At 40.0% G+C, this 27,252-nt stretch overlaps 1 protein-coding gene across 3 annotated transcripts in view; it reads right to left on the bottom strand.

Annotated features, from left to right (window-relative positions):
* Positions 1–2,047: 2,047 nt before the first annotated feature.
* Positions 2,048–27,252, bottom strand: part of mgarpb (mitochondria localized glutamic acid rich protein b) — a 40,224-nt gene continuing 15,019 nt past the window's right edge. The window contains exons 1-5 of one of the 3 annotated variants that reach the window (XM_061880822.1): positions 26,947–27,014; positions 26,747–26,844; positions 20,475–20,547; positions 19,175–19,456; positions 2,048–9,073 (exon numbers count right to left, since the gene is read on the bottom strand). In XM_061880822.1, coding sequence (XP_061736806.1) covers positions 7,671–9,073; positions 19,175–19,456; positions 20,475–20,547; positions 26,747–26,830 — 1,842 coding nt within the window. In that variant the 5' untranslated portion in view covers positions 26,831–26,844; positions 26,947–27,014 and the 3' untranslated portion in view covers positions 2,048–7,670. Of the gene's footprint in view, positions 9,074–19,174; positions 19,457–20,474; positions 20,548–26,746; positions 26,845–26,946; positions 27,015–27,252 lie in introns of those variants that run through there. The other 2 variants (XM_061880821.1, XM_061880820.1) reach the window with 2 other exon arrangements.

Genomic DNA, 27,252 nt, shown 5'->3' with positions numbered 1-27,252 from the left:
GATTAAACATCCCTCACTGACATTATCATTACACATTTATAAAAATAATAAAAAAGAAGAATGGTGTCACAGTGGCTTACACTTGCATCGCATCTCATAAGCTTGACAACACAGTGTCCAATGTTTTCACAAGGATAAAATAAGTCATATTTGTGGTTCGTTTAATAGTTAAAACAAATTTACATTATTGCAATCAGTTGATAAAACATTGTCCTTTACAATTATAAAAGCTTTTTTTTTTTTAATCTACTACTCTGCTAGCATGTCAGCAGACTGGGGTGGATCCTGCTGAAATACTATGTATTGAATGAATACAGAATCGTTTCGAATCGGAAAAATATCGTTTTTGAATCGAGAATCGAATCGAATCGAAAAAAATCGATATATTATCGAATCATGACCCCAAGAATCGATATTGAATCAAATCATGGGACACCCAAAGATTCACAGCCCTAATATATATATATATATATATATATATACTGTATATATATATATATATATATATATATATATATATATATATATATATATATATATATATATATATATATATAAATATATATACTGTATATATATATAGGTGTGGGAAAAATCACAAGACTACTTCATTTCTACAGAACTGTTTCATGAGGGGTTCCCTCAATCATCAGGAGATTTTAATGGAAGCATTCACATACAATGGTTTATATAGAGCACAGAGTGGGTGGGTACAGGCAGGCGTAGGGTGTGGTGATTGGCTCATGTGTTACCTAGGAGGTGTTTCCGTCTGCGGCGGCATGTTGAAATGATTTCACTGCGCTTGTTGAGGGATGATAGATCTGGATGATATATAATAAACATTTTCTCTTTTAAGCATAGGTTGCATCTTTTATTACCACTGTTGTAAGGTGTGCTGGATGCAAGAATTTACCATGTTATTGAATATTCAACATTATTGTCTTTGAGGTTCCAAATGTGTTTGCTGAGTTCTGTAGAATTCCGCAAAGTCTGGTTTCTAAAGGAGGCGTTGTGATTATTCCATCTTGTTTTGAACGCTCCTTCGGTTAATCCTACGTACGTGTCGGATGTGTTAATGTCCTTGCGTATTACCTTAGCTTGGTAAACGACTGATGTCTGTAAGCACCCTCCGTTGAGAGGGCAATCAGGTTTCTTGCGACAGTTACATTCCTTATTGGTTTCAGAGTCGTTTAGTCTGGGGGTAGGCAGTCCTTTTGCAATTGCTTTGTTGTGGTTTGAAATGATTTGTTGTATGTTATTCATACAGCTGTAGCTCAATTTAATGTTGTTCTTGTTGAATATTTTTCTTAGGGTGTTGCCTTTGGGGAAGTGTTTGTCGATCAGAGTGAGGAACTTGCGGCCGATGTTGGTTGAGACGTTTTGGCTGAATGGCGGATTGTACCAGATGATGTTGTTTCGTGTTCTGCTCTTTTTTGGTTGGTTTCCTGGAGTGGGTTCATAGGTGAGGGTGAAGTTGTATCTGCTTTCATCAAGTGCTTTCTGGTACGGGGGGGTTGCTTGGTCAAATTCAGCTTTGCTAGATGACAGCATTGATAGCCTTTTATTAATTCCGGTAGGTATTCTTTTCGTGGTGGTGGGTGGGTGGTTGCTGTCACGGTGCACGTATTGGAGTGTTGTGTTGGGTTTCGTGAATGGTTGGTAGCTGTTATTTCTCAGGTTGAACGTGACGTCGAGGAAGTTGACGGTTTGCTTGTTGGCTTCAATCGTGATCCGTAGGCCGTTTTCTTTGAAGATTTGGCATATGCGCTTCTTGGTGTTCTCGCTGCTCCTTGGCGAGGCGCGGCACACTGCCAGTCCGTCATCACGGTAAATACCAAGGTTCAGGTTGAGGCTAGCAAGCTGGGAGAGGAGGAAACTCCCAACGAGTTCGCACGTTTCTGGATAATCTGGATAATCCAATCAAGACATATATATATATATATATATATATGTGTATATATATATAATATATAGATAATATATTGATTTTTTCGATTTGATTCGAATATATATATATATATATATATATACATATATATATATATATATATATATGAAATACTTGACTTCCAGTGAATTCTAGCTGTATATATTTATTTCATTATATATATATAAATAAAAGAAATAGTTGAATTTCCGACGGTATTGGCGAGCGATCTCCGAATCCGGGAACTTCACGGATTTGTTGTAGACATCCGCAAATGAGAACGGGATGTTGCTTCCAGCTATCAGCATAGCCATCTTTGTCTCAGCATAAGATACACCATCGGGTCTTCATTTTGTGAGGTGGGCCATAATACTGGGTTGTGAATGACGCTGCGCTGCAGACGCTTTATGCTTCGCTGACCGTTCATGGCTGAATATCCGTTCGGCCGCCGTGTTCAATGGAGAAGTCTGTTCTACAAAACTTACAGGCAACATATTATACCCCTTCCCCATCAATTCTTGTTTCCAATTGTTCTGGAACTTGCAAGCGTATTTCTTCATTTTGCCCGTCGACAGTGTAATATATTCGGTTGGAGTCAATAACCAGGTGACGTGATGAAGTTACGTCTCTTTACTGTGGGCTTCAGAACAAATGTAGAATATATTTACATTCTATTTTATGTACAGTGCATGGCAGTATTGTCCTGTTTAAGAGGGTCACAACATTGAGTCAGGTCTGACTCAAAGTTGGGGGGCGTGGCGTCCGGCTCCACGTGAATTTCGGGAGATTTTCGGGAAAAAAATTTGTCCCGGGAGGTTTTCGGGAGAGGCGCTGAATTTTGGGAGTCTCCCGGAAAATCCGGAAGGGTTGGCAAGTATGGTATATGTATGTATACATATATGTATAATAATGCATATATGTATACGTATATGTATGTATACGTATATGTGTATTTATGTATGTGTATGTATTTGTGAATGTATATGTATGTGGAAGTGGATGTATATGTATGTTTGTGTATGTATGTGTATGTATATGTATATGTATGTATACCAGGGGTCGGCAACCTTTACCACTCAAAGAGCCATTTTGACCCGTTTCACAAAGTAAAGAAAATAATGGGAGACACATAACTCTTTTGAAATTTATAATTAAATAATACTGCATACAGAGTTTTTTTTTGCTTTGTGCTATGTATAAAACCAGGGTTCTCAAACACGGGGCCCAAACCTTAATATGAAAATTTAATGTTAGTGCGTCCCGCAAGTTACAGTATATATGAATGCCGCTTAACAGCATCACACCTGCCAACCCTCCCAATTATCCCGGGAGACTCCCGAATTTCAGAGTAATTATTCTCTCGAATAATATTAAGGGCGATGGCACCACCGCTAGCGCCCTCTACTGCTTGTACAAATAGCTTGCCACCCCAAAGAACTGTCTGATGAGGCTATTGCAGACACACATCAGAGACTGCAAGGCATACTTCTTCAACATCAATACAGGTCACACTGAGGATGGCCGTTTAAACAACTTTATCGCTCTTACTAATATGCGCCACACTGTGAACCCACACCAAACAAGAATTATAGTATACATATAATAATATAATAATATACTATACAATAATCTAATAATATACTAATTTTCCACCATAATTTACAAATACATTCTTTAAAATTCCTACAATGGGACTTTCTGGATTTTTTTTCACATTCTGTCTCTCACAGTTGAAGTGTACCTATGATGAAAATTACAGACCTCTGTCATCATTTTAAGTGGAAGAACTTGCACAAGTGGCTGACTAAATACTTTCTTGCCCCACTATATATATATATATATATATATATATATATTTATATTTGGGTTTTTTTTCTTTCACTTGGGACTTCCCGCGGGCCAGATATTGGATGCTGGTGGGCCGAATCCCCTGATCTATCGCTGATCTACAGCTTCACAAGTGAATTCACTCGCCAGCAGGAGGCTTTGACAAAATGTGTGTAAAAGTGTATAACTTGTGAAAAAAGCAGGGATCTACTGTATTTATTCAATACCAGAAATTGGAATTGCCAACACTTAAATTGGTCCAAACGTGTGAATGTGAGTGTTAAAGTTCTCCAACTATCTGTGTTGGCCCTGTGATGAGGTGGCGACTCCAGCACCCCCCACAACCCCGAATGGGACAAGCGGTAGAAAATTGATGGATGGATATTTTTACGTTGATATTGTTCATCGTCTTATATTGTTGTTACACCTTACAGTGTTTTTAAAAAAGAAATATAAAACAATGAATAACATCAAAGTCTGCCGCCCTCAATGGAAAAATGCCTCTGTATAATTAAATATTTACCCAAAAATTATTTGTATTTTTTTAATTTATAAATAATTGCAAAAATAATAAATCATACCATATACATTTGTCCTTCCATTCATCCATTTTCTACTGCTTGTCCCTTCAGGGGTTGTTTGTATTTTTTAATTTTTTTAAGTCATACATTTCGATATTATTTATCCGTAATATGTGTAATATATTTTATTTTTTATACGGCATTTACAGTTTTTAAAGAAAAAAAATATTATTAATTATTTTAAAATGACCATTGATGTGATGCATTTATGTATTTCCATTAATCAAATCAAACTTTTTTGTAGAAAGAACTGCATGTTTATGTATATGCACAAACAAAGTCAGACACGAATAAACATATAAATGATATGCGAATGCCTGAGCAATACGTTGTCTTTATTTTGGTACTTTATTTTTATACATCAATAAGGTTCCAAAGTAGTCTGATAAACAAAGTCATCGAAATAATTGTGTTAAGTGTCAGCGTAAACATTTAATTAGCTTGTTTCAATGCTTCTACCACCTAATGTAACATCCTCAACTGTCAGTTAACAACAGATGTTTGTATATTTGAACCTAAAACACAACATATATTCACTTCTTACTTATTTGAGATATTTGTATTAATTGCAGATATTCCTTTTATTTCACATTTTGGTTATGCTAATGATTTTTTACATTTTTTATTTCTAACATGCTGTAATTCAAAATCGATCACATGTTTAAACCATTAAAAAAATACATATTTTAGTCAAATAATATTGGCAAAATGGCAGTGTCTGCGTCTCAAATGGAATACTTCAAGTAAGTAGACTGTGTACTCTGTGTACTTAGTTCATGATCGTGTGAATATTGACAATGCAATCCATTACTGTTGTGCATTACTGGAAATTAGGATGTCAATATTTACTATCTTTTTTTCTTCACTTCAGTACCGTATTTTTCGGACTATAAGGCGCACTTAAAATCTTTTCATTTTCTCCAAAATCGACAGTGCGCCTTATAACCCGATGCGCCTAATCTACAGAAGTATTCTGGTTGTTCTTACCGACCTCAAAGCTATTTTATTTGGTACAAGGTATAATGATAAGTGTGGCTAGTAGATGGCAGTCACACATGAGAGATATGCCAGTAAACGACACCAAAACTTTAAATGTTCCATGGAGGATATAGAAAATTACACACGGCGCTCAAAAATATGTCAAAATGTTTTAGTACGACTTTGGTAAACTGTGAATTCGCACCGCTTGATGGATTACCGGTGCATTAAACATACCAGTATAATCACGGTGTGTGTATAAGGACCGCAAAATGACACCTATTAGCAGACATTATCTGCCGTTTTGTTTCGCAATACTATGCAAAACAAACTTTTCATTCCTTCTGGTACCTGCTGATCTGTATTAGGGATCTGCATAAGTACTGAATATGTGCGCGCATCCGCCATTGTAGTCAGTACCAACGCCGTAGTTGATAAGCTTTTTCTTTTTCTCTACCTTTCTCTTCCTTATGTGGCATTCGTATTCCGCTGTTGCCATTTCTAATATAAAGTAGTTTAAAGTTGTAACTTAAATCTGTCAGTAGACTAGCTATCAAAGCGCTAAAAACTGTAGTGGGTTTACATAATTCATCCACGGAACCTTAGTTATTAGAGGATTTCAGTCGGACGGTTTTTCACGCCACACTTTTCCGGTGTTGATGTTGCACTAGTGAGCCACGAATGAGGAGATGCTGCTCTGTTATTGGTTTAAGTAAAGTCTGAATGTCATTAAAACAGTTAGCTCCATCTTTTGACACTTCTTCCAGTCCCGTCGTTGCACGCCGAAGAGATAGTCAGATAGCGGCTTGAAGATGGTCTGTAAAACATGATCTATACAACATTTTGACCAAGGAACCACCATTACATGTTATGTAGACCACAAGGAAATGTTTTCGACGTAGAAAAAAAACAAAACATAACATGACCCCTTTAATGCCCCTTATAATCCAGTGCGCCCAATGGTCCAGAAAATACGGTACTTGACGGTTTCAACACACTAAATGTGAGTAAGCCAGTGCTCCTCCAATTGAGATTCAGCTCATGGCTACATAGTTGAAGGGAAAGGACTAACTTGAAGGAATGGTGCCTGACGAGCAACTCATAATGATGGAAAGTAGTGAATGTAGAGGAGAAGGTAATTAATGTGATCGGTAAGTGGGCAACAACAGTAACAGATATGGGACAGCAGTACATTTACTAAAAGTACTACAGTGGTACTTTAACTTGTGAGTACCTTAACTTACCAGTATTTTGAGATACGAGGTGTCTCGGCAAATTACGAACATACTTCTCTTTCAAAATGCCAGCTCAAAGCTAGAGATAGAAATAACTTTGTCATCCAACCATTGGAAACCAAACCTTCAGCAGCGTTTCCGCTTCCACACCCTTCCAGCCACTGTCCTCCTCCTGCTGAGGCGTGCTCCTCTACCTGTGGCTCTCCTTAATGTGCATTTTTGAAGAAGTTCTGGGTCTAACTCTCCCTGCAAATTGCCTGATAAGTGTGCGCTATTCTCCACTACAACACTGATTGTGAGAGTTTGCAAGCATAATGAGAAAAATCCTCTTTTTCAACGTGATTATTCGCTATCTCAGCCTTACTGATCAGACTTCCCTCTTTGGTAACTTCGATTGCAGTACATGTTGGATTTAATGAGACTGGAAGACCGCAATCAGAACAAATTGATTTGAATTAATGGGGCAGCACGGTGGAACAGGGGTTAGTGCATGTGCCTCACAATACGAAGGTCCTGAGTTGTCCTGGATTCAATCCTGGGCTCGGGATCTTTCTGTGTGGAGTTTGCATTTTCTCCCCGTGACTGCGTGGGTTCCCTCTGGGTACTCCAGCTTCCTCCCATCGCCAAAAACATGCATCTGGGTGTAGGTTGATTGGCAACACAAAAATTGCCCATAGTGTGTGAATGTTAGTGTGAATGTTGTCTGTCTATCTGGGTTGGTCATGTGATTATGTGGCGACACGCCCCGCAACCTCGGAAGGGACAAGCGGTAGAAAAATGGATGTATGGATGGATTAATTAAATAGGTGGGGATGCTTTAAGATATGAGTGTTCTGAGTTATGAGCTTGGTCGTGAAACACAATCTGCTGGTAAGTTGAGGTTCTACTGTACTTATTAAATTGCAGGCCTACTGACATAAGTAGTCCCTTTGAGACACAGCCAATGTCCTTTCTGCAAAATGTGGTAAAACCAAGTTAACTTGTTAACATGGTAAAAAACCCAAAACTAGAATACAGTCGGTGGTGGAAAAAAGTAGGTGTTCCAAAAGTGACTGTACAAAAGCATTTTCTCACATTAAACTTCCACAGATGACTTCCTGACTGCTTTCAGTCGTCTTATCTTTACCTTTCCTCACTGCTGTCAGTCTTATCTTCATCTTCTTCCCTGGTTTCAGCCTTCTCTTCACTTTTGTCCTTGGTTTCTGTTGTCTTATCTTCACTTTCCTCCCAGGTTTCAGTCTTATCTTCACCTTCCTCCCTGCTTCCATTTGTCTTATCTTCACCTTCATCCCTGCTTTCATTTGTCTTATCTTCACCTTCCTCCGTGCTTTCAATCGTCTTACCTTCACCTTCCTCCGCGCTTTCAGTTGTCTTATCTTCACCTTCATCCCTGCTTTCAGTTGTCTTATCTTCACCTTCCTCTGCACTTTCAGTCGTCTTATCTTCACCTTCCTCTGCACTTTCAGTCGTCTTATCTTCACCTTCATCCCTGCTTTCAGTTGTCTTATCTTCACCTTCCTCCGCACTTTCAGTAGTCTTATCTTCACCTTCATCCCTGCTTTCAGTTGTCTTATCTTCACCTTCCTCCGCACTTTCAGTAGTCTTATCTTCACCTTCATCCCTGCTTTCAGTTGTCTTATCTTCACCTTCCTCCGTACTTTCAGTCGTCTTATCTTCACCTTCATCCCTGCTTTCAGTTGTTTTATCTTCACCTTCCTTCCTGCTCTCAGTCATCATATCTTCACCTTCCTCCGTGCTTTCAGTCATCTTATCTTCACCTTCCTCCGTGCTTCCAGTCGTCATATCTTCACCTTCCTCCTTGCTTTCAGTCGTCTTATCTTCAACTTCCTCCCTGCTTTCATTTGTCTTATTTTCACCTTCCTCAATGTTTTCTGACTGCAAACCAACAGTATGCATTACTTTTTCCGGGGGATCGTAGTGGCAGTTAGACTCTGGTGTAGGTACTGGTTCAGAGACTGAAAGCACCTCAGTTTCTGGAGCACCTTTTTCTTCAGCGGCACCGATCGTGTCCTCTACTGCAGTCTCTTCCACAGGCATCTCATAGTCATCCACCGGATCTGCAGGAGTGATACTTGTGTCTTCATGGGTGATGATCTCCTTTAGATCATATTGAAGAGTCTGATCCCCAGCATAATTCCGTCCCATGTTCTCCGCTGCTTCCGAAAAAGGTACAACCTCCTTTTCTTCAGCAGCTGGGTAAGAAGCTTCCTCTATCTCTTCTACAGCCACTCTATCTTCTGTACCAGCATTTTCTTCACCAGTAATCCCTTCTGCAGGCACCGGCTCTTCCTCCTTCGTGGCCACAGCTGACTCCTGGGTGTGTTCTTTAGTTACCTCAAGGACTACAGGCTCTAACACTTCCAGCACAGACTCCAGTCCTGGTCTATCTTCTTCTATCTGCCGGACAGCTCTAACCAAACTGGATTCCCCGACAGAAGCTGCTGCAATTTCAACTGAAGAGCCAGCGAGAATTGTTACGGCTGTACGAAGATCTGGCACAGACTCTGAGGAACACAAAGTGGACAACTTTAAAAGAAACATAACATAGCAACACAAATTGCTAATTTAACGGTCATTCAGAGGTCCTTAAAGACAGTTGCTTACTTCCTTACAAAAGTTATAGATTAATTTGTTTTTGATTGAGAAAAATCTTGCCCCAAGTGGAGGAGTTCAAGTACCTCGGAGTCTTGTTCACGAGTGAGGGAAGAGTGGATCGTGAGATCGGTGCGGCGTCTTCAGTAACGCGGACGCAGTATTGATCCATTGTGGTGAAGAAGGAACTGGCCGGAAGGCAAAGCTCTCAATTTACCGGTCGATCTACGTTCTCATCCCCACCTATAGTCATGAGCTTTGGGTTATGACCAAAAGGACAAGATGACGGGTACAAGCAGCCGAAATGAGTTTCTTCTGCCGGGTGGCGGGGCTCTCCCTTAGAGATAGGGTGAGAAGCTCTGTCATCCGGGAGGAGCTCAAAGTAAAGCCGTTGTTCCTCTACATCAAGGAGCCAGATGAGGTGGTTCGGTCATCTGGTCAGGATGCGACCCGAACGCCTCCTTAGGGAGGTGTTTCGGGCACGTCAGACTGGTAGGAGGCCACAGGGAAGACCCAGGACACGTTAGGAAGACTATGACTCCCGGCTGGCCTGGGAACGCCTCGGGATCCCCCGAGAGGAGCTGGATGAAATGGCTAGGGAGAGGGAAGTCTGGGTTTCCCTGCTTAGGCTGCTTCCCCCACGACCCCACCTCGGATAAGCGGAAGAAGATGGATGCATGGACAGATGATTGAGAAAAATAAGTATTTGATCCCAATACAAAACGTGACTTAGTATTTGGTGGAGAAAGGTCAGCATGGTTACAAACATCTCAGGAGGGATTTTGGAGAAACATCCCCAAGAATGTTTCCACCTGAAAGTTTGACAGTAGGGGGGCTGTTGTTGTTGAGCTCACAATCACTATTTCTCTGACTCTAAACACATCCAGTTCATTTTATGTCAAAAAATCCATCTATCCATTTTCTTTCACTTAACGAGGGGCAGCTGTCTCACTAGGGAACCACAGACTTCATGATCTCCAGCCACCTCTTGCAGGTCCACTGGGGGGACATCGAGACACTAGACATAATCCCGTCAGCATGTGCATGCCCTCGGTCTACCTCTTCCCGGCTTGGCATGAGGGTGGATATCTGAGCCACATCAATTTGCTCCTCTTGATGTGAAGGAGCAGCAGCTCTGCCCTGACGACTTCCCGGGTGATCAACCTCCTCATCCCATGTCTTAGAATTATATTGAGGAAAAAAAACTGTCTGCATACGATGCTTGTTTTGTCTGCTCGTATCTGCGCTCTTGCGCTTTCGGTCTTCACACAACGCTAATGAACATTACTGAAGATAAAAAGGTAGATGCACCAGTAAATGTCTTGAACCCAACCACCCATTCACACACTTAAGCCTTCCCTTACATTTGTACAAGAGCTAGAGATACTTGAACTTCTTCACCTGAGGCAAGCTCTCCCTCCAGACACGCAGAGTGCAGTCTGCCCTTTTCTGGCTTTGGATTTAAAGTTTTCTGTCTCATCATACCAGAAGCTTCACATTCAGCTGTGAACCGCCCCATTAACACTGAGGGTTAAAAGCTTGTTGAGACCATATGGCTGCGAATGTTTTGAGTTAACTCCACGCCTACAGACATAACACACACACCATAGACTGCCAAATATGTACACATACACCCATCTAGGGCTGTAACGGTATGAACATTTCTTAACACGGTTATTGTGACCAAAATGATCACGGTTATCATAATTATCATTGTACTTTTAAATATACTCAAAATTTTCCAAAAATCTTTTAACCACGTTTACTTAAAAAAAAACACAAAAACACATTCAAAATGATTTCCGTTGTAGAAGAAAGAGTATTGTAGATAAGAACACTGTTTCACGGACCTCAAGTGGAAATTGAATTGAAAGCAACGCAATCATTATAAACAAGTAAGATGGCAAAGAAAATAGATGAGTATTTAAATAAAAAAAATTTAAAAAATTGTGCAAAAATAGCACTGTATGAACATAAGAGATAAACAAATGTAAGAATTTTGCAAGGTGGCACCTGATGGCCATATGAGGTAGCTGCACTTTTTGGCCATATAGATAAAAATAGTATTCATGGTTTTGTTGGTAAACAAAAATAAACAGGAGTGATACCTTTCACATCGAATACAGAATCTTCACAGCCTTCGTTCAATTCGATGAGATGACAAAACATTATAGCTACTACTGATGTTATATGAACACTGATAAAGTTTGCAGTTAAATAAAGGACGAGTGAGCATCCCAGTAAACAAACTAAAGAGTTTATAAAAAAGAACATCGCCTGCTGCATGTTTCCTCTTATTGACTCTCAGTCACAGCAGCTGATGGACGCTGTATTGAGAAAATAAAATCAAATAGTTTTCTCCTTTGCTGTATACTTTTAGTGCGAGACAAATGTCCAATATTGTCCACACCTGTCGCCATCTAAAAACCGCAGTGCACTCTTAAGCGCGAGCCGGGACCCCACGGAAATGAAACAAAAGAAAATGGAGATAAACCAAGCGCTTCGCTCTCTTTATTCCGAAGGGAAATCTCCATTGCAAAGTCCGTATAGTTGTGTTCCGCCATGTTATTTCAAGTCTAGTGTGCTGAGGTGGCGACTTGTCCAGGGTGTACCCCGCCTTCCGCCCGATTGTAGCTGAGATAGGCGCCAGTGCCCCCCGCGACCCCGAAAAGGGAATAAGCGGTAGGAAATGGATGGATGGATGGACACTAGTGTGCATGCCCCAGTGCCGCCATTTCCAGGAAGTAAGCAGTGTTGTCTAAAATGCATTAATAAATGTTTTTTCAGGAATTAAACATTTAAACGGTACTACTAACCATCCGGAATTGTACCGCCGTTTATCAATATAACGTTTACCATTACATCCCGACACCCACTCCACGCCTTTGCCACCGCTTAACCCCCAGAGGTGCGACAGATGGCTGGAGCAGGGCCAGAAGGGCCTCAGCCTAGACACTAGATGCCCCCACCCTTCTCCTCCTGTTGCAGGTCTTGTGGTTTCTGTGTCGTAACATGCATATGTGCTTACCATGTCTATGAAGTTTTTTCCTGGCCCCAGACTGAGACCCCCCACATAGACTAGTCTGGCATCTACTTTTTTTTAAATTCATCCTCCTCCCCCGGCAACCCATTAGCATTCCTGTTCTGACACTTTGTATGTATGTCTGCTTCTGAATGGGTTTGCGCTGAAAATGTAATTGGGTTGTACTTTTTAGGTGCAATGACAATAAATTGCTATCCTATCTTAGCCTAGCCTATCCTTAAGAGCTCCTTCACAAAAACAATTACGGTGGTAAAATGAATTACTACTGTACGTACAGACAAGTCACTGGAAGACATTAAAATGACACAAACACCAAAGGAAGCACATGGACGCCCACAGTTTGGGTTTGTGGTGTAACAAAGATGAACTGGTGCACATGTAACTTCGCTGATATGAACTTAACTGCTTTGTTTCAGATCACAGCAGAATGGCGACGGTGCAACTGCCAGGCTGGGAAACGGCATGACATTTTTCAAGATGCAGTGTCAGTAAACATCCACTAGGTGGTACTAGAATACCACCTATACCATATCCCCTATCTGTAAGTGACCCTAAAACTGATTATTTTAGAACACTCAAGAGCTTAACCAGACATATAGTTATACATTGCCACTGTAGCATTACCTCAATCTGCATGACAATAAAACACACACACACTCTTCTTTTAAGACACCCCCTCTCCCATATTATGTTACTGTCCATGTGAATTTACAGTATAGATTCAGTCTGTGAGGAGGCCGTATCTGACGGCCATAACGCGAGAGAGCAGGGGAATGAGGTGATGATAACGGGACAGCTGCTCTTTCTGAAGTCTGTGGAGAGCCAGGGGCATATGGACTGCTGGCAAACCCGCAGGTAGTAGGCACAGGGGGAAAGATGCATTCCCCCTTACCCTTAGCCATTTAACCTAGCCTTAACCCCATTGCCTTCAAATGCATGCCCTTCTGAACCAGTCATTGCATGTTGTAAAGATATCGGCTCTGCCCTACGTATATCAACACGGTTGCGACAATTGAGAGAGCCCTCCAACTCCACCAGATAGGACCGTGGCGCAAACTTCCGCACAGACACTCCCCAGTACAGGATGCCTTTTCTGACCCTAAGTAGTTGTTTCATTCAAACTGCATTGCCCACAGCCAGTTCCGGTAAGTCATTTGCTGTCTTGTCATACATGATTTTAGAAAGTACTTTCCTGTGACGGAGTTTGTCAACTACATCAATAATGCCTTGTGGCTGACTTTAGATGCCATACTATCAGACGCTGGGCAGGACTCCTGTCCATTCCCTCCGTTGGGGTGTTTCGCCACTCTAAACTTGCTTTCCAGGCGTTCTTGCCTTCCCGAAGTGTTTTCTTGCATAGATTCTTTGCAATTTTAACAGCAGGCTCTGTCTTTCTGTTGGCCTTGGGATGCCTTCGTGAGGGGGTGATATGTTCAAACTCCCAGTCCACAGAAAACTGGCAGAACTGAGTACAGGCAAACTCGGGCCCATTGTCAGTTATAATCCTGTCCTGTTGACAATACCGGGCAAATTTAGCCTGGCATCGTTTTATAGTAATCTCTGCACTGATAATTACTCTAATCTGAGTAATTATCTTCCAACATCAGAAAGTCTTTCCCACTCTGTTGAAATAGATCCAGGCTCACTATCTGCCAGAGGCGTATGGCAAGTTCATGGCTCAGCATTGTTTCTTTCTGCTGCTCTATAGCATACTCGTTGCATGTTGTATACTTCATGTTTTTCATTTGTTTACCAAGGGGAAATTCCAGTTTTTAGCACAATCCCATTCAAGTGCAGACGTACATTACCGAGATGGCTGACGTCTCAGTCAACTTCCAGCACCCCTTAGAAAGGTCTGAAAAAGATAAACGCTGTGGGGGCGGGAGGTGGATGAGTTTAAAAAAAAAAAGGGTAAGGGTCCAGAGGGAAACCAAAAAAAAAACCTCATTAGTAATAAGCACAAACATGCTACATAGAATCCACAAAACTTGCAACTGAGGGAAGGGCTACTTAATGACAGAGTCATCTGCATTCCAGGCAAATATAGCACAACAGCCATGCTCAGAGTGTCACTCATAAACATTTCCAGTCCTGGTTTATAGACAACTCGCAGGTTGTAGCTCTGTAGAGCCAGTAGCATGCTCTGCATTATAAATGTCAGACTCCACATTTGCGTTATGGTTTCATGCTTCTTCCTCACTGTTACCACAGGATATCATCCACTATAGGCTCCACACCTTCAAGCCCTGCCAACAGCTCATGCTGCTTCCTCTGGTAGACCTGTGGAGCCACTGACACACCAAATAAAAGTTTCTATCATCTCTTTCAGGCCCAGGATGTCCAAAGGGTGGCCGTGAGTCTACGGACTTCATCCAGCTTACACTGTAGAAAAGCATCTCTTGCATCAACTAGTGTGAAAACTTAGGCTTTAGGCAGCTTGTAAAACACATGCTCCAGCGTGGGTATGATGTGATAAGATCGCTTGACGGTTGAGATGGTGAGGCTGTAAACATGCAAAGCTTTTCTGGTCTTTTGACGATGACCATGTTGCTTATCCAGACTGTGGGCTCACTGACGGATGTCATTTGGCCTTCCGCTTTATCCGTCTAGCTGAACCTTCACAGTCCTTCATGGCTACAGGGACATTGACTGTACCAGCTGAACTGCTGGATCCAGCTTAAAGTGAACTTCGCCAGGCAGTGCCCCCACAGGACTCATGAAGACATCATGTAATGATTGTATTTCTGTAGGCTGGCTTGGTGAGGCTGTAGTTTTCTGTGTTGAGCTCCTCCACTTTGAGATCCTCTGAGATGGTGAAGTGCATGAGCCCCATCTCTTCTGACATGGTGAACAAGTTCACAACTTCAAACTCATATTTGCAACCCCGCACCACACAATCCCTAGTAAAGATCCCTAGTGATGGCAACTCGTGGTCTTTGTTTTAGATTTTCTCCCGGTGCCAGCCTCTTCTTGTCTGAGACTCATGATGTTACAGGTAGCTCCCGGATCAAGCTACCATATCTGTAATTTTCCAAATAACCGAAGATTAACAAACCATGTTTTGCCTTTTGTCCTCACTGCTCCAATGATCCAACACATTGTTTATTTCCATCACTGTGTTTCCTTTGTCAACAATCAGTCCCTCGAATATGTGGATTTTTCCCATCTTTTCTCCTGGCCTTTCTGCACACTCTTGCAAAATGAGCTGTGGCACAAGCATCACATTTTTTGCCAAATGCTGGGCAGTGTTCCTTTCCCCTCTCATGTAATGTGCCACAGTATTTATTGTGGAGTGACTCTCAACATGGGTTGTACTTGTATAGCGATTTTCTACCTTCAAGGTACTCAAAGCGCTTTGACACTACTTCCACATTTACCCATTCACACACACATTCACACACTGATGGAGGGAGCTGCCATGCAAGGCGCCAACCAGCAAGGGTGAAGTGTCTTGCTCAGGACACAACGGACGTGACGAGGTTGGTACTAGGTGGGAATTGAACCAGGGACGCTCGGGTTGCGCACGGCCACTCTCCCCACTGCGCCAGAGATCGTCATGTGATCTGGGACTCATTTTCTCTGACGTGATAGCTTGTCTTGCTAATGTTTCCTTTCCTACGGCGTTGACATCGTCCAAGTGCGATTTCTCCTGCTCCATAGAGCTCATCTGCCTCAACGGTCCTTTTCCTTCAGAAGCCGTCTTCTTGTGCTCTCATTAGCCGATAACTATTTTGTCTCTGATTAATTCTTCTCGTAACGCACTGTATTAACAGGTAGCAGCTTTCTGTGTGAGTCAAGTCACAAACCTCACTTTCATCCTGTTTGCAGGATATGTAGCGCTCATATATATCAAATTTTTTGCAGGTCTAAAGAACTGTTCCGTCAGTCAAGTTTTGTTTGGAGACATGTCGACACTCCGCTCCCGTAACACTCCTCAATGTTACCGCCTGGACCTCCTTGGACTTGGTCACAAGCCCTGTTGCCAAAACTTAATCCTCGTTCTGCTCGGAAGATGTCCCAATTCGCACTGAAATTGCCACAGAGTATGTTCGCGGCCATGGCTATTTCCTGGCGCAGGCATCTTTAGTCAAATCGCACCAACTCACTTGCGGCTCAAGGCACCAGATTACGTCCACTTCTGACACCATGTTGGGGTCCGTGGTCGAACAAAGACAAATAAAGCTTCCATGAACTTAACTGCTTTGGCTTAGATCTCAGCACAATGGCAACGGCTCAACTTGCAAAGGCATTCTGGGGGAAACTGCATGACAATTTTCAAGGTGCAGTGTCAGTAAACATCCAATACGTGGTACTATAATACCACCTAAAACACCCAATTTCACCACTGAACTGAACCTCAGCACAAGCACAGACTGGTTGGATGTAATCAATTACAGTATTTATTGTGCAGAAGGAGAACAGTGTTTGTCAACAAAAAAGAAAACCTATAACCCAAATAAAAGTGGTTGCTTACGTTTACCACACTTATATTACCCTACCAAGTTGTCGTCTTTTTGTATTTCTCACAGTCCAGGCCAAAAGTTTGGACACACCTTCTCATTTCAATGCGTTTCTTATATTTTCATGGCTATTTACATTGAAGATTGTCTCTGAAGGCATCACAACTATGAAACCTGTGAAGTGAAAACCCTTTCAGGTGACTACCTCTTGAAACTCATCGAGAGAATGCAAAAAGTGTGCAAAGCAGTAATCAGAGCAAGGGGTGGCTATTTTGAAGAAACTAGAATATCATTTATTTTTCAGTTATTTCACCTTTTTTTTGTTAAGTACATAACTCCACATGTGTTTATTCATAGTTTTGATGCCTTCAGTGACAACATACTATGTAAATAGTCATGAAAATAAAGAAAACCCATTGAATGAGAAGGTATGTGCAAACTTTTGGCTTGTACCGTGTATATTCTATGCAACTGAATTAATGAAACAGGCTAAAATCTGCTAGGTTATTACAAACTCCGTTTCCATATGAGTTGGGAAATTATGTTAGATGTAAATATAAATGGAATACAATGATTTGCAAATCATTTTCAACCAATATTCAGTTGAATATGCTACAAAGACAACATATTTGATGTTCAAACTGATAAACATTTTTTTTTTGCAAATAATCATTAACTTTAGAATTTGACGGCAACAACATGTGACGAAGAAGTTGGGAAAGGTGGCAATAAATACTGATAAAGTTGAGAAATGCTCATCAAACACTTATTTGGAACATCCCACAGGTGTGCAGGTTAATTAGGAACAGGTGGGTGCCATGATTGGGTATAAAAGCAGCTTCCATGAAATGCTAAGTAATTCACAAACAAGGATGGGGCCAGGATCACCAATTTGTAAGCAAATTGTCGAACAGTTTTAGAACATGTCTCAACGAGCTATTGCAAGGAATTCAGGGATTTTACCATCTAAGGTCCGTAAAATCATCAGAAGGTTTAGAGAATCTGGAGAAATCACTGCACGTAAGCAATGATATTACGGACCGTTGATCCCTCAGGAGCTAGTGCATCAAAAACCGACATTAGTGTGTAAAAGATATCACCACATGGGCTCAGGAAGACTTCATAAAACCACTGTCAGTAACTACAGTTGGTTGCTACATCTGTAAGTGCAAGTTAAAACTCTGCTATGCACAGCAAAACCCATTCATCAACAACACCAAGGAACGCCGCTGGCTTCGCTGGGCCCGAACTCATCTAAGATGGACTATATTTGGAAACTGTAGACGTGGTATCCTCCGGAACAAAGAGGAAAATAACCAACCAGATTGTTATAGGCGCAAAGTTCAAAAGCCAGCATCTGTGATGGTATGGGGGTGTATTAGTGCCTAAGGCATGGGTAACTTACACATCTGTGAAGGCACCATTAATGCTGAATGGTCCATACAGGTTTTGGAGCAACATATGTTGTCATCCAAGCAACGTTAACATGGACGCTCCTGCTTATTTCAGCAAGACAATGCCAAGCCACATGTTACAACAGCGTGGCTTCGTAAAAAAAGAGTGCGGGTACTTTCCTGACCCGCTTGCAGTCCAGACCTGTCTCCCATGGAAAATGTGTGGCGCATTATGAAGCGTAAAATACGACAGCGGAGACCCCGGACTGTTGAACGACTGAAGCTCTACATAAAACAAGAATGAGAAAGAATTCCACTTTCAAAGCTTCAACAATTAGTTTCCTCAGTTCCCAAACGTTTATTGAGTGTTGTTAAAAGAAAAGGTGATGTAACACAGTGGTGAACATGCCCTTTCCCAACTACTTTGGCACATGTTGCAGCCATGAAATTCTAAGTTAATTATTATTTGCAAAAAAATATAAAGTTTATGAGTTTAAATAATCAAATATCTTGTCTTTGCGATGCATTCAACTGAATATGGGTTGAAAATGATTTGCAAATCATTGTATTCCATTTATATTTACATCTAACAAAATTTCTCAACTCATGGAAACGGGGTTTGTAAAATGTTTGTCATAAGTGACAAAGAGGTCTTCTGAAAAAGGTTAGTTTTTTCTTATATTTATTTTATTATTATAGCGACATAAATAAAATCGTTTTAATGACCTAAAAAAAAAATTAAAACATAGTAATTAAGTTAGTACATGTAAACAAAATGTAAAAGTCGGTTAATCTTTAAAAAAAATAAAGAAGGGAAAGAAATAAAAGCAGTAACTAAGTGAAACAATGGTTTCCCTGCCCTGCACACACCTGTCATGGGGGGAGGGGGGGGGGGGGGGGTCATGGGAAGGAAGATTCCAAAGAATTAGACTGATGGACTCCAAACTAGTTTTCATCAAAACACACAGATTGCTTCGGTTGGGGTCCATGAGCCTGTTTCCTGGGATTGAAAAGGTGGGAGTGAGTATGTCTAACTTCTGTCTAACCACCACAAGCTTCATGCAGACATGTCTGCAGCAAGACCAAGAGGGAGGGCCTCATCCACTACTGATGTACCCGCACTCTCAGCTGAAGGCGCCTCTGTTGGGGTCTCCACCTCATCTGTGACGAGTATATCTTCAACTACTTCCTCCAAAGCAACAGTCTCTTCTGCAGCAGCCTCTTCCTCCTCAATGGAGAGGACCTCTGAAACCTCACCAGCATCTACTTCAGGTGCTGCACTCTCATCAACAGGCTCAACAGCGCCCTCTGCAGGAGTGGCAACAGACTCTTTGACCGCTTCGGAAGCCAGCACCTGCTGCTCGACTGGGATGACTTCAGGTGCAGCCTCTTCATCAGCTGACCAAGGTACAGAGTTGGAGAAGAGAAGAGAATAAGATAAATGACAACTTGGGCTGTGTCTCAATGTACACACTTAAGACTCCATTGCACCTTTTTAGTGCATAAGTGTGTTCAACAAAGACAAATAAGACAATATGATTTGCACTGTCCGGACATAGATGGGACACACTACTGGGGGGTAACAGGCCTTGTGTGTAACAGATTTTCCGGACTATAAAGCGCACTTAAAATACATTTTTTTTCTCAAAACTCGACAGTGCGCCTTATAACCCGGTGCACCTAATGTACGGAATAATTCTGGTTTTGCTGACCAACCTATAAGCAATTTTATTTGGTAAATGGTGTAGTGATACGTGTGACCAGTCACACATAAGAGATACATGTAGACTGCAATATGATGACAGTTAAACATAAGAGATACGTGTAAACTGCAATATGACTCAAGTAAACAACACCAACATTTTAAATGTTCCATTGAAAACATAGAACATTACACACGGCCCTCAAAAATCTATCAAACTGTTTTAGTACGACTTTGGTAAGCTATGAAACCGCACTGCTTGATGGATCGTACTGTGCTTCAACATAAAAGTATCATTATGGTGTGTGTATGAAGTAAGACCTATTATTTGGCGTTTTGTTTTGCAATATTATGCAAAAGCAATTCTTCTTATGTTATGCTACCTGCTGATCTGTATTTAGGATCTGCATAAGTCCTGAAAACTTTGTAGTCCGTGCCGACACCTTTGTCGATAAGCTTCTTCTTTTTCTCTATCTTCTTGTTATGGGACATTCATCCTCCATTGTTGTCATTTCTAATATAAAGTAGTGTAAAATCTTATGGTCCGGAAAATACAGTATACGGAAAAAGTTTTAGATTGTTGAGTTCAGCTCATGAAAACTGGGAATGTTTATATATTCCTTGAGTAAGTACACTTAGTGTACTTATCCTTGTAGTTTGTTATGAAGTCGCCACAATCAACAGACCTACAAGAGTGTGTGTGTGTGTGCTGACCTTTTGCTGTGGAGGCCATGTTGGCGAATCTGTCCTCATACCGCTCAATATCGCCATTGACAGTCTTGTAGGCCTGACAAATAGACAGCAGATTGAAAGCACATTTATATTTTGCCTCCTGGCACACAATACATTTTGATTGAAATGCTTAAAGTAGCAGTAGAATGGAAAAATACATGTTCACTGTATATGTTTTATTTTGTTTCATGTTTCCATTAAACCAGATTTTATCCCGCCAGTGGGATGAGTTTGCTAGGTATAAAAATGAGGCAAAATTTTTGAATGAAAGAAACTGCTGTTGTAAATGTGTCCACTAGATGTGACAATATCAATTCTTTGTATCTTATGTTACATAAGTAAAAAAAAAAAAACACATTATGTTAGTGCACCAGTAGAGGAAAATGAGCAAACTACATAAATTACATATTGTAATTTGATTTTAATATCATTTTTTATCATAATGGATTGAAAATTAACATTAATGAGTTGACTCATGAACATTATCACATAATTAATTCAGAAAGTATAAATAACGACAAAGACAGAATACTATTAACCGCAACATGTACGTGTAAAAAAAAACCAACAACATTATGATTTGTACATTTTCAGAATGTGCTTGTACTATTTTTAAAAAAAGAAAACAATCTGAAGTTGTCTTTATTTTTAAGCTATCGTGCCGTGATTTTACTAGTTCGGCCCACTTGGGAGTACATTTTTCTCCATGTGGCTCCCGATCTAAAATGAGTTTGGCACCTCTGCATTAAACTATATCCAATTGTATATTCAACCTGCCAACTATGTGAAAATACTGTCTAAACATCACAAAATGCCACAATTTCAGACAGCCATTTTTAATATTACGCTCCAAATGTCTTCGGCAATTTCCGTAGATTTGGGGGTGTGATGAAGTGACGATGGGAACGCTTCTGCAATCAGTCATATTGGAAATATGCAAAAAATAGAAAGCGATGTGCTATTAGTAAATATTTGTAAATGTTTGTCTGAGAAATTGTCTGTGATGGAATCGAGTTTATTCTCTACTATATTAGTAGTGTTTGAGAGCAGAACTAAACGTAAGAAAAGGACAATAGATGGTATTAGTTTGTGTAATATACTTACAACGACCTGGTTGTGCAAATAAACTAACGTCCTGTTAAGTTTTAGTAATGAATATTGTGATTGTTTGGTCCGATCCACTCTATTTTTGTTGTTTACTTTCATAACAGAAACTAAAAACTTAGTTGTTCTTGTTGGACAGAAAAGTGCTTTATTTGACACTGATAACCACATTATAGCGTCTGATGATATTTGTTAGCATCAAGAAAATATCCTTCATAGTATTGATACACTAGATGAATAAATTCTCGTAGGCTCAACATCATATACTGAATATTGGTATCGCTAGCAAAGATTCATGCTGAACAATAGGAACATCTATAGCGAAAGAATGAAACAAAATGTGAACTTTTCAGCATAAAAACAACTGCAGACATGAATTGTAGATGACAGACTAATATTTGTAACAGGAAATAAACTGCAAACAAACTTGGGTTAATGTTTAATTTGTGGACCAATCCAAATGTAAAGACATGATGCGTCTCCAATCTTTTTATCTCTAAATACCGTGAGTGTCAAATGAAGTAAAGTTGTGGCGAGGGGTAACGTCTTGGTGATGATAAATTGTTGACATCGTTAAAAAATTATTTTCCTAAGAGTGTTTAAATCTACTCCATCCCATTTTTAAACAAAATGTTCATGATCCCTTATACATTTGCCTCTAAACCTCTCAAAATACTCCCAAATCTGCATGGATTCAGGTAAATAAACAGGAGCCTAATGGGGCTCTAAACCATTGCGTGAAACCCACAATTTCCCAAATGCGCCTCTAGGTCACGTGACCCATAGGAGGATTTAGAAGTTGTTCATCTGTGACATTTAATTCATACTCTGATATGGAGAGAAAGACACGACAACCGAAGACATTATCTGCAGACAGCAATTTTTTCTTCTAACCCTTCCTGTGGATCAATATTTATTCTTGGTGTAAATGGGAAGATATGGACATCCCATCAGTTGTCATCGAAGTAAGAGCAGACATCGTACAGTAAGCTATCGTTTTCTTACGTTTATAGTTTGTATTCATTGTTTAGGGACGGCGTAGGGAGACTAGCCGTGCCAGCAACCTGAGGGTTCTTAGCATATTTGGCAAACTTGAGACCTCCGATTTCGGGAGGTGGGGGATGGGGGGTGTGGGGCGTGGTTAAGAGGGGAGGAGTATATTTACATCTGCAATTCACTAACTCGAGTATTTCATATATATGTATAAATATATATATACATATGTATATATTTACAAGGAACTCTCCTGACGGAATAAATAAGGTACTATCTAATGTATGAAATACTTGACTTTCAGTGAATTCTAGCTATACATATTTATTTTATTATATATATATATATATAAATAAAAGAAATAATTGAATTTCAGACGGCACCTATCAAATACACAGTAATAAAAACACAGTTGTTCTACTAACTGTATTCAATAACCAGGCGAGGTGATGAAGTTACGTTTCTTTACTGTGGGCTTCAGAACAGACTGCCTCACTTGCCGTCAGGTGTGCAACACCACGTAAATCGTTGGCCAATCAAAAAGCAAACCCAGAACGCTATAGCCAACATTCAGCAGGAGATGGCAACAGACAACATAGATCACTCTATTACAGACGGCATCGCCCTGGCTGTAACTTCCTCGTTCTTCTGCTTCGTCCCCTTGTGTGTGCAGTTTTTTATTAAAATCTGTAGATGTTGTAACATGATTGGGCAGGCAAACTGTTTATATAGTAGGAAAACAGACGTGAAAACAAGCTCTCCCCACTGAGGTCCGCATGGAGCTGGAGGGGGCGTGGCCTCCAGCTCCGGCTGAATTTCGGGAGAAAACTTCTTCCGGGAGATTTTCGGGAGAGGCGCTGAATTTCCGGAGTCTCCCGGAAAATCCGGGAGGGTTGGCAACTATGGTTCGTAGTTCAATCCCAACCTTCTACCAACTTAGTCACGTCCGTAGTGTCCTTGAGCAAGACACTTCACCATTGCTCCTGATGGGTCGTGGTTAGGGCCTTGCATGGCAGCACCCGCCATCAGTGTGTGCATGTGTGTGTGAATGGGTGAATGGGGAAATAGTGTCAAAGCGCTTTGAGTACCTTTATGGTAGAAGAGCGCTATACAATTATAACACATTTTACCATTTATTGCACATCATTCAATCAAAGTTTATTTATATAGCTCTTAATCACAAGTGTCTCAAAGGGCTGCAGCCTCATGATTCGCTAAAGCTGGATCTGTTTAGCACACAGTTTCTAAAACTTGTAGGTCAACCTTAGGTTAACAAATAGAACGTTTTGGAACATTATTTGTTCCAAAGTCATCGTTGTTGACTCACAAAAGCTCCATGATTAGCAGTGTTGTTTGTTGCGATCCGCTGCATGGATTGTTTGTCGTTTAGATTTCTGAGTTTGTTTGTACACTTCCTGATTTGTTTCTGTCGCCATAGTTGCATAATTGTTTCACCTGTTCCTTGTTTCCGGACTCTCACCTACTTGTTGATTACCACCCTTATTTAAGCCTGCATTTTCGGTGACTCGTTCTCTGATCCTAGCCTTGTTTCCCACAACAGTGACGACGCTATCTCCCGACTTTGGTAATCTTGTTTTGTACTTGTTCGCTTCCACGCTATTCCTGTGTTTAGTTCCCTAGCTTCCATGCTAGCGCTTTCGGTTTGTCTTTTCTACTTAGCTCCAGTGTTTCTGTTTCCAAGTCTGTTTTTAGTTAATAAACCAACTTTTCTTACCTTTACGCTGTGTCCGAGCCTGAACTGCATCCTGGAAGAAGAACCTTAACCACCATGCCTAGCGATCGCCACAGTTGTTGGTGGGGAAGGGATCTGCAGTTCCTAACGCTGCGTCACAGACCACGTACCGGCTTGCTCATTATTTCTCAAAATAGCTCAGGAATCTCTCTTGAAATCAATACTACTTTGATCATATCGATTTACTCGCAAACTTGGTAAGTTTTTTGGTGTCATACATCAGATATGTATGATAATAGCTTCAATATAGAGGCCACTTGTTTTCCATTCTATTGTTACTTTAAAAGCAACAGCAGACACACAAACAAACTGTACTGTATGCTCAAAATGTATGACTAGGGATGTAGGGTATACGGTATAGTAACGCGATACTAATGAACAATATTCGGTATAATACTGCCTCTAAAACATACCGGTTCCTGGTATATATAATATATATATATATATATATATATATATATATATATATATATATATATATATATATATATATATATATATATATATATATGTATATTATTCTTCTCCCAATCCTCTGCTGTATCATCCATGTATCCATTTTGGTATACACTCAACTCGTCGTGTTTGGAGGAAGAAGAATACTGAGTTGCATCCCAAGAACACCATACCTACTGTGAAGCACGGGGGTGTAAACATTATGCTTTGGGGCTGTTTTTCTGCGAAGGGGACAGGACGATTGATCAGTGTTAAGGAAAGAATGAATGGGGCCATGTATCGTGAGATTTTGAGACAAAACCTCCTTCCCTCAGTGAGAGCTTTGGATGGTTGACCAAATACTTATTTTCCGCCATAATTTACAAATAAATTCTTTAAAATTCCTACAATGGGAATTCCTGAATTTTTTTTTCACATTCTGTCTCTCACAGTTGAAGTGTACCTATGATGAAAATTACAGACCTCTGTCATCATTTTAAGTGGGAGAACTTGCACAATCGGCGGCTGACTAAATACTTTTTTGCCCCACTATATATATATATATATATATATATATATAGTATATAGTATATATTTGGCCCCACTATATATATATAGTGGGGCCAAATCTCCTGATGATTGAGGGAACCCCTCATGAAACAGTTCTGTAGAGATGAAGTAGTCTTGTGATTTTTCCCACACCTACACACATATATATATATATATATATATATATATATATATGTATATATATATATATATATATATATATATACATATATATATATACATATATATATATATATATATATATATATAAATATATATATATATATATATATACATATATATATATATATATATATATACATATATATATATATATATATACACATATATATATACGTATATATACATACATATATATGTATGTATATATACATATATATATATATATATATATATATATATATATATATATATATATATACATAAAACATTGTGGTATAGGTGACTAAGTATATGATTATTACTTTAAATACTTGAGCTTTTTCTCATTATGTATATTCCGAAATGTTTTTTAATTTTGACGGTTGTTTGTTAGATAGAATTCGCAAATACACAATTTAAAAAAATGTAGCGCACACGTTAGTTATATTTGCACAGGTCATGAGTTCAAACCCCGGCCGAGTCATACCAAAGACTATAAAAATGGGACCCATTACCTCCCTGCTTGACATTCAGCATCAAGGGTTTGAATTGGGGGTTAAATCACCATAAATGATTCCTGGGTGCCGCCACCGCTGCTGCTCACTGCTCCCCTCATTTCCAAGGGGGTGATCAAGGGTGATGGGTCAAATGCAGAGAATAATTTTGCCACACCTAGTGTGTGGGACACGCATGGTTACTTGAACTTTAACTTAACAAGGTATCAGTATTGCTTATACCAGCCTGAATTTTACTCATTATCAGATCAGACGAAAATAGGTGGAATCGCACATCACTGCTAATTGTTGTTTTATTTAAATCTTAAATATGGGTAGTGTATGTTTATATATCATATATGCTGATGTAGTTATGTTGCAGCTGTAAAAAAAAAAAAAATAACAATTATGCACACTCTTTGCATTCTCTCGATGAGCTTCAAGAGGTAGTCACCTGAAATGGTTTTCACTTCACAGGTGTGCTTAAAGCTCATCGAGAGAATGCCAAGAGTGTGCAAATCTCGGTGGCTATTTTGAAGAAACTACAACATAAAACATATTTTCAATTATTTCACCTTATTTCGTTAAGCGCATAACTCCACATGTGTTCATTCATAGTTTTGATTCTTTCAGTTTTCTACAATGTAAATAGTCATTAAAATAAAGAAAATGCATTGAATGAGAAATTGTGTCCAAACTTTTTGCCTGTACTGTATATATATATATATATATACACATACACATAGACTTACTGACATACTTACATAGACAACTGCAGCAGTCAGGCCTCCTCCACACAGAACAAAATAAGTCATGTTGGTGGAGCCCCCAGGAACTCCTAAGGCCATATGTCGTACTGGAGCTGAAGAAAAGACAGATGATGATAAGACTCTTTCTTCTGTGTTTCCTTTTTGTGCCCCGTCTCATCCCCAGATGGCATGGCATTACTACCATGGAGGCACACCTGCGGCTGGAGCAGGAAGACACAGAATAGTTCCTCTACATTCCTAAGAAAGTGAGCTGTCTACTTTGTTTGTTTCTACTGCCACTGTATCAACCTTTTTTCACTCCTACCTCCCATGCAGGGCCCACCCCTGCACCCCTGTTTATGGCCACAACCACTACGGGAATTTAAAAAAAATGTTTTTATTATTTAATTCTGTCAGGTATAAAATACAAAGATAATAGAAGTTTAGATAAATAAATGTTTTTGTCAAAGTTCAACAATAGGGTTGCTTGAATTAAATGAGGAATGTGTATTTCTTCTTGC

This window comes from Nerophis ophidion, linkage group LG20, assembly GCF_033978795.1.
Source record: "Nerophis ophidion isolate RoL-2023_Sa linkage group LG20, RoL_Noph_v1.0, whole genome shotgun sequence".
Classification (NCBI taxonomy): Eukaryota; Metazoa; Chordata; class Actinopteri; order Syngnathiformes; family Syngnathidae; genus Nerophis; species Nerophis ophidion.
Note: the sequence above shows the minus strand (reverse complement) of the source record. Positions and strands in the feature narration are given on the sequence as shown.